The sequence below is a fragment of the Copadichromis virginalis genome, linkage group LG7, assembly GCF_057382275.1.
Source record: "Copadichromis virginalis isolate Kocher_CV1m ecotype Utaka linkage group LG7, C_Virginalis_male_GT1.1, whole genome shotgun sequence".
Classification (NCBI taxonomy): domain Eukaryota; kingdom Metazoa; phylum Chordata; class Actinopteri; order Cichliformes; family Cichlidae; genus Copadichromis; species Copadichromis virginalis.
In genome coordinates, this window is record NC_140624.1 from 62,958,676 (window position 1) to 62,976,706 (window position 18,031).

The following is an 18,031-nucleotide window of genomic DNA, read 5'->3' on the forward strand; positions in this document are numbered from 1 at the left end:
AAAGAATTTTACACAAAAGAATTGTTTTATTTGTACCTATTATGGCCTTGTTATACTGCAAATCACTATGTTACGCTGTTCCTGAAAAGGGCTATGTTATAAAGAAAACTGTATCATCACCACATAATAAAGCTAGTATGTTACAAATATGGGATGTAGAACAATTTTAATTCAGGAAATATTCTCTAAAGCATTTTCAAAACCTCTGACATGACAGTCCATAAAATAACATCCGTAATATGGTAAGCATCAATGTTTCTTACACAGTGAGGATGTCGCCATTTAACCATGAAATTAAAACTAAAATACTGTGTCATTGTTGCACATATGACAATATCATAGTTGTAGTAAATAGTTGTCAAAAGATCCATATAAACAGAAAAAGTAACTGATGAACAACAGACACAAAAAGCCAAACAACACAGCGTTCCTCTAAATCCAAAACAATTTGCATAAAATTAAATCCTCAGTTGAGGACTTATAGCCAAAGACGCTTGGTTTAAAGAAGTACTCTGACTGAGCCTTCTTCCTTTAATGTTTATATTATTCCTCGCACTGGAAGGTTCGCCATCACTTGTCTTATCCTGCAGGTAACATTTGATCTGTGATTTTTTTAAATAACGACAATAGCTTTTTGGATTGAAAAGACTGATGTTTACCAACATATATGTTTTTATTATAACTATATTCTGTTGGTGAGAAACAAAGCGTTGATTCTGTTGGGATTTCTTTGACCCTTTTCCCATATTGTTTTCATCTTTTTACACAGCCAAACACACTGAAACAGTGTTCATCTGTCATAAATTAGAGTTACATGTTAATGATTTATGGTAACATATACAAGCTGATTTTTAATCTTGTGTGGAGATTTCAGTATTCCAAACTTTCGTTCCATATATCTTCCTTATAATGTAAAATCTCTGATGAACATGTTGCAAAAAGAGTGTAGAGCTCTGATATGATGGCTTTTTATTGTTTTTGTACAGTTTCAGTAAAAGTCTCATCAGCTCGATGTATATTTATTTTGACTTTAAATGCATACATAAAACAAAGTTCCAGATGAATCTGACTGATAGTATTATTGCTGTAATTATTATTACCATTACTGTTATTATTATGATAGATATTGCAACTTTTTTGTTACCACAGCAATCATGAAATAGAAATCTGATATTGCAACAGTCCTGTTGTATATAAAACAGAAACTATCTTGCACTGAAATGCAAAAAGGCAACATGAAATATACACCTGGTTAGGGCTGCTCGATTATGGCAAAAATGATAATCACGATTATTTTCACTGAAATTGAGATCACGATTATTTGACGATATTTATTTAACCCTTTAAGACCTACTATAGAACCAAGTCCACCAGAGCTTATATTATTTTTATTTATTTTTTTTACATGCTGTAGTGCCATTTGTGGGAGCATTTCAAGTTGCTATACATCAATACAACTGTTATAGCCCATATTTTAATAATATGTATGCATTAAGTGCATAGTAATTACATAAATTGCAAAAAAGTGCAATAAACTACAAAAAAAATTGAAAATCGCTTTTGTTTTGTTTACATATATTTCTACTTGGAGAAATTTAAGAGGTTTATCCCTCAAAACTTTAAATACAATAAAGTTGCAAAAAATAGTTTCCCACCACAGGAAATTTATTTTGAGTGTCTTCATAGTTTTATTTTGGAGATACAGCAATTTTTATATACTGCAGGAAAAACAAAAAACAATCCTATGATGCAAATTTGCAAAGAAAACAGCATGTGCATCATTTCACTGTGGGAAGTGTTACGAACAGCTGATGGATCGGCAAAGCGTGTTTCTGGAATATTATGCTTTTGTTCCTGCAAGCGCTTTTTATGCAGTTTTTGCAAAGCTTTATGTGGAAGGAAACCGTGACCGAGGACAAGCTGATGGCATCAGATGTAAGTACAACTCCTCCGGTTTCATATGCAAAACAAATTATTGCGCTACAGGGATTTAAAAATAGTTACGCAAAACGGAGCGTGCTGCTCTGACCGGCTTTAAAGGGTTAACAATGACTTTAAAAAAATAATATAAAATAGTGTGCAACACCACTGAAGTTTTTTTTTTTTTTTTAACTCTTTTCAACCAACGGCAGTCACTCTCCAAATAACTTCTGCTTAGCTTTCTGAGCTTCCCTCGGGTCCTCTTAATCAGCGGTCTCCAACCTTTTTTGCGCCACGGACCGGTTTATGCCCGACAATATTAATAAATGAGGGAGGGGCTAATAATCGGCTCAGTCATTTTTAATGATCGTTGAAAGCCCAGATCGTAATCGTGATTAAAATTCGATTAATTGAGCAGCCCTACACCTGGTAACCCACAAGTGATTTTGTCTTACTGGATTCAAGTTGGTCTTAAAGTCAATTTATGACTACCCCTCTATAGTAGTGGCCACTTGGTATTTGATTAAACTAATTGTAACATTTGTTACATACAACAAACTACGAGGACTGCATGAACAGCATGCTCTGCTTGTGGCTCTGTTGGCTCATTCAGGTATATCTTTTTGCCAAACAGTGGAACTGCTTCACCTGTTTTGATGCTGCAGACCAACGCTGATCATTCATTGTGAATGTCATGAAGATGGTTTTATTTTTCTTTGTGTGAGTTTGTAGAAATACCAAATATTCTTAAAAAAAATAACAACATAAAAAGTTATGCCCCCTTTAAATACATGGATTTAAAAAGCATTTTGGCATTATCTTGTTTACCAGGCAACCCTTAAAGAGAGCCTATTTTGCTCATTTCCAGCTTTACTTTTATTTTTCTACAGCTAGGCCAGGTAGGAGGTGGTTCTGTACTCACGTCTGTGTGCGCCAGATGACCACATTATGAAGACCCACTCTCACTGACATCATGCAGAGCCAAAACCAGAGCTCATGTGAGCCTCTGGCCATGTTTAAATAAATAAAATCAGTTGTGTGAACATCGAACACTATAACAGCACTGAAACAAAATAGGTTCCCTTTGACTTTTTAGGATTGATATCTTTTTAGGTTGCACGTTACTCTTCCTACTCATAAATGCCTAGATTATTCACAATGCAAGACAACTGCAGACAGATGTGTAGGAGACTGTAATGTGCTTATTAACTGTACATTATATAAAATATGGATGCACCACCAGGTTAGAAAAGTTCAGCCAATGCAGAAGAGTCTTGATGTGTAATACCCCACCCAACCATCTCTGGGTTTAATAGAAACCCATTTAAAAACATCAGCATGTCCACTCAAATACAAAGTACTTTATATTATAATTTCAGTATTATGGGAAATAAGTTATTAGACTACTCCTGATCCTGAGTCCTGATCAGGACACTGATTATATTAAGCCTGATTAAGCAGATATTAAACCTCAAAGAGCAGTGTGTTTCTCCAGTCAGCATTTCAGTTCCACTCACTGTATCATCTGACCATTGTAGGAAAACCCCACATTCAGAATAAGTATTATTAGTATTGTTATTATATTACCAGCAGCTGTTCCAGCTGTTTGTCAGTCCACAAGTACAGTACAAACAATCAGTGAATAAACTACTTAATTCATTGAGGGCATACATGGAGCATTTCAAGTAAACTAACCATCCCTAAGCCTGTGGTCTAAAAATAACAAAGTGCAAGCTACTCCCTATTGTTTAACATGACTCACTTGGCTAATGACTGTACTTTATCAAACGGCAAAAACATCATGCTGTCATTCATCTACTATATTTTTTGTGACCAGAGTTTAAAGAATTAGGTGAAATATTGACACTGAAGAATTTTTCATCTCAACCCCTAAAAACATGGCATCGGTGAGGGATCACTGCCATCTAAATAAAGATATAAAGGGACAGAGATGCTGTGGGAGAGCGGAGTCACAGTTCCTGTTCATGCATCTGCTGCTGCATCTTCTGAAGCATCTGCTGCATCCTCCTCAGCTACAGACACACCAGATAAACACAAGACAGAGACAGGGGAGCAAGAGGAGCATGAAAGACAGCTTACATAATAACACATATGGGTCATCAATTCACATCAGTGTCTTGCTTATATAACACCCACTGTAATGTATTATTGAGCATCTGAGGTATATCACAGAGTCACAGAGTCGTGTTTTTGACACTCACTTCTTCATCTTTCGTCTTGATAAGCTTCTCAGCCTCAATATCTGGTGTAGACAGTGGCAGAATCGGGTTGGGGCTCTCCACACGCTTATCTGCATTCATCTTACTGTAACAGGACACATAAACATGAGGGATGAGAACAACAGGCTGCCGGCTTCCATTTGTTTCGCAGTCATCCATCACAGTAACACTGGATTTTTTTGTCAGCAAGACAGGAAAATGAGCTAACTCGTTCTTCTGTCTGCAATGGAAGCACAAAGTGTTAAAGCCTTTACTAACAGGATTGTTATCTGATAATAACTTCATTTGAATTATTATGATGGTAGATTCAAATGCAAACAGAAACCAAGGCTACAAAGTAAAATTGATGAGATAACAAGTCAAACTTTTGACTTAGTAATAAAGTCACATAATTTGGCTACGCAACTAATGACACAAAATTATGAGATTAAAAATAAATGTTGTGTTATTAAGTAAAAATGTATACTCACATTTGGAATATACATATATACCTACTGCTCAAGAAAACTTTAAAAAATTACAAGAAAATCATGGTCTTAAGAAGTGTAATGTAATGAAATGAACTTTTTGTCACATACTTTTTGAATATGTCAAAGATCTACTAATCGCCCTGGTTTTGTTCTCCATATCTCAGTTTTACTCATAATTGACCATGTTTTGTGACCATGTGTAGGTTTTGTCAGGTTCACACCTCGTCATGTTCTGGATGCACTGTGCCCTGTAGTTCTCATAGTGACAGTCACTGGTGATGTCCTTCAGGTCGTGCATGTGGGTTCTTATCAGCATGGTTCTCAGCTTCACAAAGTCGCAGTGAGACGGGTTCTCCACTGCACGCAGGACAGGATGAACGTGAGGGTGAATCCAGACAGACTGTTGGCCAATCAGAATTGGGAAAGACAGCCGCACAGCTGCAACCTCCAGTTTAGAGCTGCTTACCCTCCACAATGCCCCAGGGGTAGACTCTCCCTCTCACTCTATGACCTCGAGCTTCTACCACAGTGTTGCTACCAATCACAGCAAACGGCGTGCTCTCCTGCATCACAAGCAGCAGCCACAGAGGAAAGATTCAGATTCCTAATGTCAGAATAAAAGTACAAATACTACTGTTTTATTTAGTGGTACTTCATTCCAAATAAATGTTTTCAATTTCATGTTTTTATTCAGCTAGAAGTAAGATTGTATTGAAGCAGGGGTTAGTTGCAGCTATCATCTGAAAATAGAAAACCATAAAGAAGGAAATTAAAGACGCTGTTTTGGACATATTCAATGTGAATCCTGCTCACCTTCAGCTCTTTATCTTGCTGCTTGAACTCTTCATCCTCATCCGAGTCACAGTGAGGGAACTGATAGATCTTTATCCCATATTTATCGATCTCTTCCCTCACCTGGAAGAAAAAACACATATGAGATGTGATGGATAGCAGCAGAACCACACACATACATACGCCCACAGAATGAGAAAATTTAGCAAGAAGTCAGTGCCCTTCTGTACTGTATATGAAGGCTTTAGAGAGATGTATGAATCATCCTGCGCTAAAAAGAGCTTCAAAAGATTTGCATGTCATCACAGAACTGGACCACAATTTAGGCTAAATGAGACAAAAATGGATCCTTTATTTTATCATTTTTTGTTATGTATTAGAAAAAACAAATAATAAATCATCAAAAACAACAAAGATTTTTCCAGCTCAGACATCAAAGGTACACTTTTATGAGACAGTGTAGCTGTTGCGTGCTATGCTTGCAGCACCCAATACCAATAAAAAAGTAAATTTGAAAAATTTTGTTTAGGAAATTGTTGATTATTTTGCTACGTAGATTATACATATCTTCACGAATACTGTTTCTTTGAGTAATTTTGTATTCAGGGCCACAGAAATGTTGTTTAATAGTACTTTATATGTTTTTAACAATTTAATATTTGTTTAATTCCTATGCTTACAATATTATAATGCAATGCTAGCACTAGGCTAAAAAAATGTGTATTGTTTCAGAAAGATGCTAGCTGTGGACTGTCACATAAATAAAGGAAGTAAATGTTCAAATAAATTTGTATTCTTTTGATAATGTGGGTAACAGGGTTGCATCGGTTGAGTGACACTCAGAATAGTCAGAACAGATGAGAAAAACACAAAATATGTCAAAGAGGAGGCCATGAGGTTAACACAGAGCTCAATCATGTCACTTCCTTTTTGTTATGTATTTAATATATACTTTACATCAGTTTATTTAACATTTATGTGTGTTTTTCTTAGGTTTTTGGTTGATATTTGGTCTCCATTAAAATTACAGTGCCATAATACTAGCAAAAGCATCTCCTAGTGAAAATGCAATGTGAATGCTGAAAATGTGAAGATTTTGCCTGAAAGGTTTAAAAATATTTGAAATATTCAAAGCTCAACTTGCAGAATAAGCTTAATTGCATAAGATTACCAAAAGATCAGCCAGCTTAAGTGTAAAAAACGAGAGTACCAAAACCTGAAAATGTGCTAAACAAAATAAAAAAACATACACAAACTAATCTTAATTTGTAGTCTAAGGAAGACTACGATGACCTGGGTGACTGAGAACCTTCACAGACATAATCTTAATTTGCTTACATTTGTGTAAAGGAAAGAGAAAGACATTTTTTTAATCATTCTCCATCCTCTTAGAGCAGGTGATGTCATCATGCAGTGGAGGAATAAATTCCATTAACTCAGTTTTCATGTTTGTAAAGTTTATTTATGGATGTGAAAGGGATTACTATTGCAAAAAAAGTAATTAAATTACTGTTACTTTCCCATAAGCACGCTGTGTCACTGCGTTACTGAACCGTGATTTTGTTAGTGAGAGTGTCTCATGATAATGACGTAAGCGACGGTCGTGGTAACAGACGTGTGTAGATCAACAATGGATAATATATAGAGTGCGGAGAGAGTACGACCGTGCAGCATTTAAAGCTTAAGTGCTGACATTACTTTGAGTTTGACTCTGTAAAAAGTGTCAAAAACATTAGCGTCCACTGTTCACTGCGTGGGAAGAAAATTTCTTTTTACAGCGAAAAAACTGAGCAAGTACTGAGCACGCTGCCACGGGAATGTGAAATTCACAGAGAGACCCCCGGATACTCCCACTGACATGACCGCTGCAGCACCGGGCAAACCTCCACTGGCTCCACGACTGCTAAACAGGTGAAAATAGATTAAGAAAATAGAAAATAGAGCGACAGGACTCAGAGCCGCAGAGTCTTTGATTTTATTTATTTTCTACTGCGTTTTACTTGCATCTATTTGAAAGATGCAAGTAAAACACAAAACATTATTTTATTTTATGTGCTGGAATATGCAGAAAATAGGTTTAAATGTTAAACAAATTTCTTCAAGTCAAAGACTGTTGCATATAATTTAATTTTTGCTTGATGCAATGTGCATAAGGTTTTTTGTTTTTGTTTTTGTTTTGTTTTTTGCCTGTCCCGTTTGGCTCTTTTGCCATCAGAATTATTGTCTAAAGGCGAAGAAAGATGCCCAACGGATTTACTTTACCAAATTGACCATCCCAGCCTTGCCGTAATGGTCCATTTGATTCACCTTTTATTGTTTATTTTATTTTCATTTGCTGAATACGGGACAGACTTGACTGGGGGAAAGAAGGGGAGAAAGAAAGAGGGAAAGAAAAACAGCTGAGAAGAGGGACGGGGGAGAAGGGCAAAAAACAAAAACCAACAGAATAAGCAGAGAAAAAAAATACATATATCGATCACCTGGATCACCTGTTGAGAAAGAAAAAAGAAAACAAGCAGAAGAAAACAAGAGTAATAGAATAAACAACATCACAATGATATATGGGAATATGACAGTAAATACTAAATATTAAACATTATTGTGCAGCACATAAGATCAACAGAACACAGTGTGCTTTGAGGTAGGAGCCAAAAAGGGTGTAGTTTGTGGGTGTGATCACCCGTGTGTACACCTGTGAGCATGGACGCGCTTGTTTTTAAAAGGTTCCTTCATGTAATGATATGCTAGAGCAGGGGTGTCAAACTCAAATGGGCCAGTGGGCCAAAATTCTAAACTGGAACAAAGTCGCGGGCTAACATTAATATTTATTGAAAAAAAAAAATTCTTCCTCTAGATATAAGAATGAATCTTTTCTTATGGACTCAAACAAGTTTTGCTGAAAAACTGAATATGGAACAAGCAAAGCTTAATACTAAACAATATATATATTAGCTGTATAATACCAGTAGGCCTGCTCCAATAGTAATTTGGTATGGCTTTGCGGGCCAAATGTCATTAGGCTGCGGGCCAAATGTGGCCCGCGGGCCAGAGTTTGACACCTCTGTGCTAGAGGGTGTGGGGGAGCCACAGCCCCGTCCTCCAGGGCATGAAGCAGGTATGGAGGAGATCAAAACTCCAAACATCCAGAGGCCCCCAGAACACAAGAGACCAAGGAAGACCAACAGAGGGGCAGCCGCGCCACTGTCCCAGAAAGAGATGAGGAGAGTCCCAGATGAGGGCTCACTCAGCAGCCGCGGAGCAGAAGCCAGGGGGGGTTGCAGTGACGCGCCCGTGAGCTCCGCCGGCAGCCAGCTGCGCCTGAGTGACCGAGCCCCAGGCCGGGGGCACCCCACCTCCGAAGTGGCCCGAGCGAGCCCCAGGCTCCAGGCCCCGATAAGCGGCCGCCAAGGAGTGAGCCGGTGTGTACCCGGACGCCCATCCCACAAAGAACCTACAATGCACCGATATCCAAGGGAGTCCGCCACCGGCAGGGGAAGTGGTGGGGGAGATAGGCCTCCAAACCTTGGAGGGCCTGAGATGTGCCCAGAGAGGTGGCGTCTGATACCCAGCCTGACATATAGACACAGAAATACAGGCACACACAGATACAAACATCCATCCCCACCCTCATGCTCTCATATGCACTTACTCCACACTCAACCAACGTGGAGACAGACATAAAGAGACGCTGTACACACGATCACACTCCCCAAGCGTACTCTACAAACCGGGTCTAGGTACCCTTGCCCCTGGAGGGGGGAACTGCACCCAGACCCAGGTGGTGTTACCCTTTTCCCTGCGGTGGGGAGAGGCAGACCACCCGACTCCGCAGCAGCAGGGAGGCCCCACACTCCAGACCGCAGTCGGACGGCCAACTCCTCCTCCTAGCCCTCCCGCTCCAGCAGGCCGCAGAGAACGGGGGTGAGAGAAGACTCCAAACCTCCCTCCACCCGCTCATTGTAGTGTTGATGCATGTGTGTTCTAAGGTGCAATTAAAACCCAGGAGGGCATGGAGCTACCTGCCAAGGAGCAGCAGGTAAGCGCATAGCCCCTCCTGATAGCCCTCAATGTCTACGTGTATTTAAAATTGAGAGGTGGGCAACGACGCCAGGGGTGAGGTGTACACCCTGATGGTAATTTGGACTCCGTGATTGTGCCCACCCCCAAGATCCTATATGTATGTGTTATGAGAGTGTGAGTAATGTGAATGTCTAAGTTGTGGGATAAAATTGAGGCAGAGGCAGCCAGAAGGGGACAGAGGGGGGGGGGGGGGGGGGGGGTAGCTTCCTCTGCACCCTGGTGACATACCCCTACTCCAAGGCCCTGCATGTGTGGGTGGTTGTGGTGGAGCGGGAAGAGGGAGGCAGCTGGATAATGTGCATAAGGTTAAAGGATTAAAACTAATAAAACAAGTTTTAAAAAGAGACTTTTTCATTTGATTACATTTTGTATGATGGATTATTCAGAAAAAGTAGAATTGGGCTGAAAGGTCTATTGCTTTATTACCTATTCAGGTTGTGTATCATGTTTTTAATTTTGTTTTACAGTAGGTAATGACATCATGCAGTGGTGGGGAAAATGCCATGAAAAACGAAACTCTTCAGAAAACTTAAACTGTAACTTATAAGTTAGGGTGGATTTAAAGAGGATTGAAAGATTTCTCCATTAATTTGTCTGTAACATGAAGTATGCAGAATTGGTTAAGTGCTAGTTAAGGATCTCAGTAATGTGAATTTTTAAACAGCATTCACATTAATTTGGGACTTTTCATTTATTTTACAGTGAAAATACTTCAGCATAAATTCACTTTTTATTTTCCACATATAAAGCTGTCATAATTGCAGTGAAATCATGTGTCTTTATGATCTTACCCTTTCTTTGAGTTTCTTTATCTCAAAGGGAGTGAGGCAGTCAGCTTTAGCGATGAGAGGAACCACATTAACTTTATCCTGCAGGGCCTTCATGAACTCTATATCAACAGGATGAAGCCTGCAGGAAGATACGAACTTCCCTGAATCTGTGTACGATACATGTGTGCATATGTGTGTGTAAGAAAATATATATATATTACCCATGTCCGAATGGGGGTATGAAGTAGAGGCAGCAGTGCACTCTGTTGTCCTGGATGTTCTTCCTGTTGAGTCCGCTCTCATCTCTGAAGTACTGTTCAAACTGCTGGTCGATATAATCTGTAATGGGCCTCCAGCTAGAAAATAACGGCATATTTGCATATTTACATGTTTTGCTAAAAAACTGATCTACTTTTCTAAAGAGTCATTTTGATCTCGAAGGTGGTTTGCTTAGCTTACAGTAATAGCAGGTTTGTGTCTGTCTGAGCTAGCTTACCCAGTTCATTCACTCAAACATGGTCCAAAGCAGACAATCTGACCATATGAAAGGAGAGTCTACGTGGACTTTACTTAATAAGTAAAGTCCACTTTACTTAGAAAAATAAGAGGGCTTCTTCCATTTGATGTTTATCACCATGCTCATCTTGTTCGGTACAAACTCAACCCTTACCACGCCGTGTTGTTGACAGCATCTCCAAATCCTGGGGTGTCCACAACTGTAAGTTTCAATTTCACCCCCTTTTCCTCAATGTCCACAGTGTGCTTTGTGATTTCCACTGTCTGACTGATGCGCTCTTCGGGGCAAAACAACAAACAGATATGGATATTAAACCAGAGAGTTATACAATGACTCTGTAGTCACTGTATAACTGATGAAAGAAACAAGAAGAATGGTGTGAAGACGTCTGATAGATTAGTCACTCACCTTCAGCGTTGAGCAGCTTTCTGTCTTTATGAAGATCAGTGAGGAAAAGGCTGTTCACCAGAGTGGATTTACCTAGGCCAGACTCACCTGTAGGATACATATTGATCATTACATCAGTGTAACATGCTCACTGTCACATGGAAACTAATTTTATTGTCAGTTAAAGCAAGGGAGTAAAACTTGTGTTATTAATTAGTGTGGCTCGGATAAAGATTATCTGGGCCAATTGTTGTGAAGACTGAAATTTCTGGTGCTTGAATCTGCGATTTGACATGTTTACAGCAACGCTTTTTGCAGCTCATCTACCCCTCAAATAGTCTCGCACACCAAAACAAATCCCTACCCTAATGAGGACACACGCATGATCTTTCTCTTAGAATGTAGGTATGAACAAAGTCAATAGCACAAAGCAAATATAAAAACCAGCAGAAAGACACTTTAAAGTGATCACTACGGTGATTCCACCTTAGAAACATAAACAGGTAGAAACAGAGGATGCAGTCCGACTGCTCATCAGTATGTTGTTACCTTTTGAAGTTCACAGTCTGGTTGCTGGGCTGGGGTCAGCATTCCCTCAGCTTTTCCTCAGCCTGCACCACTATTACCTCCTTCAGCACAAAACTGAACTCAGTTGATTGTAGTGCATGTACAAGTAGAATCAATAAGCGGGCTCGATAGGCAAACAGACTAGCAATTCCAAGAAATTGAACTACTGGGTACTGGTTCTTTACAAGAGCCGGTTCTCGATTTCCATTCCAATTTTGGTGTGTGTCTGCACATTACCAAAGTGATAGTTAAATCACACAAGCATATCCAGCATATAATTGAAGTGCAATCTCTCAGCCTTAACTCAAGGGCTTTAGCAAAAGATTTGTATTAATTAACTTTTCTGTTTTATTACTCAGTTACTTGCCATTAAATATCATTTATCGTCAGGGGGTTGCAGCCATATAGTTTATGGATGCAGGTGGCTATTGAAGTTTGCTAGCATTAGCTGATAAGCTAGCACTTAAGAGCCTGTTATCCAAATAAGGCCATTTCTGGTTCCAAAAAATGCAATAGCCATCTTTTATTTGCAGTCTGTGCGATACACACATTGAGCATTTATTTCTCAACTGATCAGGTAATCTCCAAAGCTATTCCTTAACAGGCAATATCAATTTCCCTCTGTCCTTAATAACAGGACTGTGGGTCAGATATCCATGCAACATGGATAACATGGATCAACACCTAGTCTATAAGGCGCCCAGGAGGCATTCTCATTAGATACCTGAAGCACTTTGCTTATTTCCTTTCAATGTGGAGGAGTAGCAACTTCTCTGTCTAATGCTGAGCAAATATACTTTTTGATGTTTTCTACTGCTTGTAGTCATAATCTCTTTCTTTCTACTCTTCACCACCCTGAGCTTGTGGCCATGGGTAAAAATGTAGATTGATCACCACAACAGACTGCAGAAGATACACCAATCAATCTGTCAGTCTTCAATCCACATTACCTCACTCATGAACAAGACCCTGAGAAAAGAACAGCAACTCATCCCCAACCGAGAGGGAGCTTTCCACCTTTTTCCAGTTTAGAACGATGGCCTTACGCTTGAAGCTGCTACTTCTTATTCCAGCAGTTCACACTCAGCTGCAAGTCTCTCAAGTGCAAGCTGAGGTCATGGTTCAATGAAGCCAACAGAACTACATCATCTCCAATAAGTCGAGATGATATATTAAGACCACAAAACCCAACATCCTCTACCTCTTGGCTGCACCTGAAAATGATGAACAGAACTGGTGACAGAAGACAGTCTTGGTGGAGTCCAGTACCACTGGGAATGAGTCTGACTTACTGCTAGCAATAAAAAACAAGCTGTTACTACACCAAGCTCCCACAACAATGTGCATGATACCTCACATGAACTTTGATGGCCGTGAGTTCTGGCCCTGATATGTTGATGGACATATTCTGAAATGCCCACATATATACTAGGTCTGTGAAGGTTCTCAGTCATCCAGGATCCAGGTCATCGTAGTCAAAGGAGCTTGCAAAGAAAAGCGTCTGGACTTCTTTAAGTTGCTTGAAGACGTTTCACCTCTCATCCGAGAAGCTTCTTCAGTTCTAAGGTCAAATGGTGGCAATTTCACACCTTGGCTCAGGCGATTAGAGGATCATCAGGGGGTCCTTTTGTCCCTCTTTGGGGGGATACTCCCACTAGGTTTAAATCTGGGACTCCCCACCATTTGACCTTAGAACTGAAGAAGCTTCTCAGATGAGAGGTGAAACGTCTTCAAGCAACTTAAAGAAGTCCAGACGCTTTTCTTTGCAAGCTCCTTTGACCACATATATACTAACTAGTCAAAGTTTTTAAATAAAATGTGACAGACTACTGTTAACCTTTTGCCTATAATATGTAGCTTGTTAGATGGCAATTCATATTTAAACAGGCTGTGCAGAAAGTGTAATGTGAAAGTTTGATGTAATGACATCCTGTCTTGGTTTGACACTTTTGGTGCATGACAAAGTTGTGTCCTTTTAAACCTCGTACCTGCAACCAAGAGTGTGAAGTCAAAGCCTTTTTTCACTGACTTCCTGTGCAACTGGTTGGGCAGTGTGGCAAAACCAACATATTCTTTTTCCTGGAAACAACCACACAGATAGAAAACAAAGCAGCAGTGGTTAACCCAGAAACTTTGGTTGACAAAGAACCACCTGTGTACACCAACACAGTGGATTTCAACTCAAACAAACAAGATGTGATTGAAGTGCAGATTTTTCAGCTTTAATTTAAAGGCTTAAACATCTTTCTCGGGCAATAACGAGTACAATATGCTTTATGTCTTAAAGATATGCCTATAGTTTAACTAGTCGGTATATGTCATCTAGCTTCATAGAAAGATAAAGTTGGGTATCATTTGCATAGCAACAAATATGTATGCTATGACTTTTATTGATACTTCCTTAGGGAAGCATGTATAAAGCAAAACAGAAATGGCCCCAGCATAGAACCCTGTGGAACTCCATGACTGACATCTGTGTGTAAATAAGATCCCCCATTTACATGAACAAACTGTAGCTTGTCTTATTATACGTGCAAAATCTCCAAGTATTCATAATACAGTATAGCAGGCAGTTGTTTCACAACAGGAGGGGGTGGAGAGAGTGTACAGTGCAGAGGCATACACGTATCTGGAAAGATGGGTGAAAAGGAACAAGAACCTTCAAACAGAGGCTTGAAAGAGACAGATGTCTCTGATATGAACTCAGTAGCAGGTCAAATATAAATCCAGGCTCTCCCATCATACATTAGATTTTCTCCAAATGTTTTCATCTGAGGATATTACAAGCTTTTAATATCAAATCTTATACACAGTGCATTAGCTGTGTTACTGAGCAGAGGTGGTTCTGAAGTTGGAGAATGGAGAATGTTTCTGTGTGTGTGTGTGTGTGTGTGTGTGTGTGTGTGTGTGTGTGTGTGTGTGTGTGTGTGTGTGTGTTACTGTTTTGCTTGCATATTGACAGTTTGTCTGTGAATGTGTTTGTAAGTCACACCCACACACAGATCATAAAATACAGAGATGCAGACTGCTGCGTCTGTGTCGGCTGCTCTGACTCAGCCTCAGCGCTGCTGTCCAACATGGCACCACAGCAGAAAACAGTGAAGCAGGATGAAGGCAAAAAAAATCAATTATTAACCACTCGTGGGATTTTGTAAATATAAATCTGAAAATAAAGAGTGAAGAGTGGATGCTGTATGTAAGAGCTGTCAGAATATCTTTTTGTGAAAATATCAGCTGCAGGGGAGGGGTGTAGCGGCAGTTCAGGGGGCATGGCTAGGGGAGGCTGGTCAACATACACCTGGAAGTAATTGTGGGATTTCACGACTCCTACTTCCTCCTAACAGTAGATGCTGGAGAGGGGTGCTGAGCCGTAAGCAGGAAGCAGTAACAGAGAGACAGGATGATAAGCCAGACACTGTTGGCCTGTGAAAATCACTGTGCTCGTGTGCATAGTGTAAATAAACTTGTCATCACTGCAACTCTTTGGCTGAGTATCAGGTCGTTATGCTACAAAAATGTTCCCTGAATCTCTGAAAAGCAGTCATTTACCAAACTGCACCAAATTTCACAGTAACATATTACAGTGGCTAAAGAGACTAACATAAAGTGATAAGAAACATTTTTGGAGTTGAATTCATTGATTATGTTATGAAATTTTCATCCAAATCATCTATGTTAACTATTTTTCAGCTTTGAACAGCTTGTTACAAAAAAACACACATCTTCTGACTTGTGACTAAGGATGTAGTCCACTCAAATTAGCTCTATGCTCTCATGCTTGGACACTAAAAAATGAACTTGATTCCTAGGTCATAAAAATTGTTCTTTATCTCATACTGAATTCATCCTCCAGATGCTCCATAACATCCTCCTTTAAGCTAATTTACTTTTCATTGACTGTGTGTTAGAAAAAGGAGGTTTGAACAATATAGGATGATTTTTCCAAGTTCGGAGATTGGGCTGGATATTCCTAATATGGTCATCTCAGTCACACAGCTCTGGATGAGCACAGACGCTAGACCCACATGCTGTCAAAACTTATCTATACAAGGGGCACTCTAAACAAAGGTGGGTTAAAGGGGAAGAAACTGAAATAACTTTTCAATTCACTACCACCATAGTTAGCTGAAATAATTAGCTAATCCAGTTGTACAGGATGTTTTCTAAGCAGAAATGGCAAAACCTCTGTAATTCTAGCTTCTTAGTGCAAGGGTTTGGTTTTTGTTTTTTTTCTGTTTCACATCACTCAGGATTAACTCGGGATCTTTAAGACTTGGAAAAGCCCAAGATGTGGAGACGTCACTGGACTAAACAGACTGACTCATTACTGAAACATTTTAATTTTTATTAAAAACTTTGACAGCCCTGCCAATGAAAGAAAGAAAAAGGCCCAAATACTGAGAAGCTGGACTCAATGAGATGATGACCAGACCAGCATAAAAGACCAAAAGTGTTCACAGAGCTGTCCAGCAGAGCAGATGTGTGCAGATGTTACAAACTGCCCCCCTCCCTGCCAAGACTGCCCTATATTATTTATGTTATTTTTCCCCACTCTGTGAAAAAATTCTGGAGGCACCCATGCAGAAGTGGGGTCTCTGTTACTGCTGACCTGTAATATGCAGCGTCGTTGCTGCATATGCCACTGATCTTTAAGACAGGAAGAAGCGTCAGGAAATACTACAGCATTTCACCCGTGCAGGTGCTGCGCAGAATAGGGCTTTTATTTTGTAAGTCATGTATATATAAACACACACACACACACACACACACACACACACACACACACACACACACACACACACACACACTTATCTGCTGTGTGCCTCTTACCTCTCCATCATCTGAGACGTGAAGCCAAATTCCATCAGACACGAGGCAGGGATGGCAGGAGGAGAGAATCCGAGCAAACACACGTTAAAACGCTCACGCGCGTCATGGAGGCACCACTAAGCAGCCTTGCTGAGAAAGCTTACCTGTCTGGGGCGCGCGGCTCTTGTACCTGCTGTCGGCAGTCATGCTGGACACAGCTGGTGGAAGATGCGTCCGGAGTGAATGAGAGAGGAGGGTCTGAGCCGTAGCTCAGTGGGCGGAGGGCTTCAGCACGAGCTCTGACATGTGCAGAAGTAAGAAATCATAAGACATAAAATACATAAAACCCTCTGTCGTCGTGTTCTACTCTCTCTCCCGCAGGTTTGCAGCATATTTATTGTGTAGAGGAAAAAAATGGATTGCAGTTCACGTGAAACCCCAGGGGGAGGCGCCACAACCCCATTATTGCGCAAAGAACGTCACTTTCTATGTCATCTGTCCCCCATTCCACTGTCATTTGTCCCCTTGACCCACATTTTGAGATGATGTGCCCCTGCTTTTAATAGGTACGTCCGGCAGAGTAGGCTGCCTTTGTGGGTCAAGCGCAGGTGAGCAGATCAGCCTGCTCTGCTGTGCCCACATGCGACTCACAGTCACGTGACACTGGCTACACATTTCGGCCAGTGTGATAAATGAGTACAGAAAATGCAGCTCCAGTAAACAATTGATTACTGGACGAACAGACTCAGGTATCACGTGACAGTTACTTTGCATCTTTCGCTTGGAGGAGTGTGAATGTGCATATTGAACAGGTATGAATAGGGTTGCCAACCGTCCCTTAAAAAACGGAATCGTCCCGTATTTAGAAACAAAAGTACACGTCCCGTATTGAGCTAATAAGGGACGCACTTTGTCCCGTAATACAGTGAGAATCAAAAGTGGCCTATAACTTTTAATGGAATTAACGCTTTGTTTGAAAACATAATTCCCAGCCCCTCTCCTGCTTTGTGACCAATGAGCTGACAGCACACTTATGACAATTCGAGTATGACAATTCAGATTACCGCTCATCTCATTGGTCGAGGAAAGGTCGCTTGCGGAGAAAATACCGGAAGACAACAGATGACCACAACAACAAGCATGGCCAACAGGGAAACAAACGCCGACACTGCGGTGCAAGTCTCGGATGACAGTACACCTAAAGCTGGGCAGACACTGTGCGATTTTTTTCAGTCACGTTATTCAGCTCCTGCTCAAACTGCACGATTGACTCGCAGGGATTAGAAGTTTGCAGGTCACGATGTACTCTCACACTATACGGCCCGATGCTCTGATGCGACCTGAGTGCTCACACTGTGCCAACATAACATGAAGGTTATAACAGAAAATCTGTCGCTCGCTCTCTCTGTCTTTCACTCACACAGACACACCACCATCAACTTTGCTAAATTGCTAATGAAAAACATGATCAGGCAGCTG

At 40.3% G+C, this 18,031-nt stretch overlaps 1 protein-coding gene across 1 annotated transcript; it reads right to left on the bottom strand.

Moving 5' to 3' along the window:
- Nucleotides 1–3: 3 nt before the first annotated feature.
- septin5b (septin 5b) lies at nucleotides 4–16,979 on the bottom strand. The gene is made up of 13 exons (XM_085464668.1): nucleotides 16,717–16,979; nucleotides 16,574–16,584; nucleotides 13,732–13,822; nucleotides 11,198–11,284; nucleotides 10,943–11,066; nucleotides 10,494–10,628; nucleotides 10,294–10,411; nucleotides 5,444–5,545; nucleotides 5,097–5,193; nucleotides 4,852–4,987; nucleotides 4,143–4,245; nucleotides 2,347–3,953; nucleotides 4–1,248 (listed from the first exon to the last, which is right to left on the bottom strand). The coding sequence occupies exons 1-12, from the start codon at nucleotides 16,757–16,759 to the stop codon at nucleotides 3,891–3,893; spliced, it is 1,110 nt and encodes a 369-aa protein (XP_085320794.1). The 5' UTR covers nucleotides 16,760–16,979; the 3' UTR covers nucleotides 4–1,248; nucleotides 2,347–3,890.
- Nucleotides 16,980–18,031: the final 1,052 nt, after the last annotated feature.

Bases quoted from the DNA above. Each gene is read 5' to 3' on its own strand.
- septin5b (XM_085464668.1), bottom strand. From the start codon at position 16,759: ATGACTGCCGACAGCAGGTACAAGAGCCGCGCGCCCCAGACAG. The intron at 4,988-5,096 runs GTAAGCAGCTCT...TCCTGCGTGCAG, and splicing joins CCCCTGGGGCATTGTGGAGG to TGGAGAACCCGTCTCACTGC. The intron at 3,954-4,142 runs GTGAGTGTCAAA...GTGTGTCTGTAG, and splicing joins TCAAGACGAAAGATGAAGAA to CTGAGGAGGATGCAGCAGAT.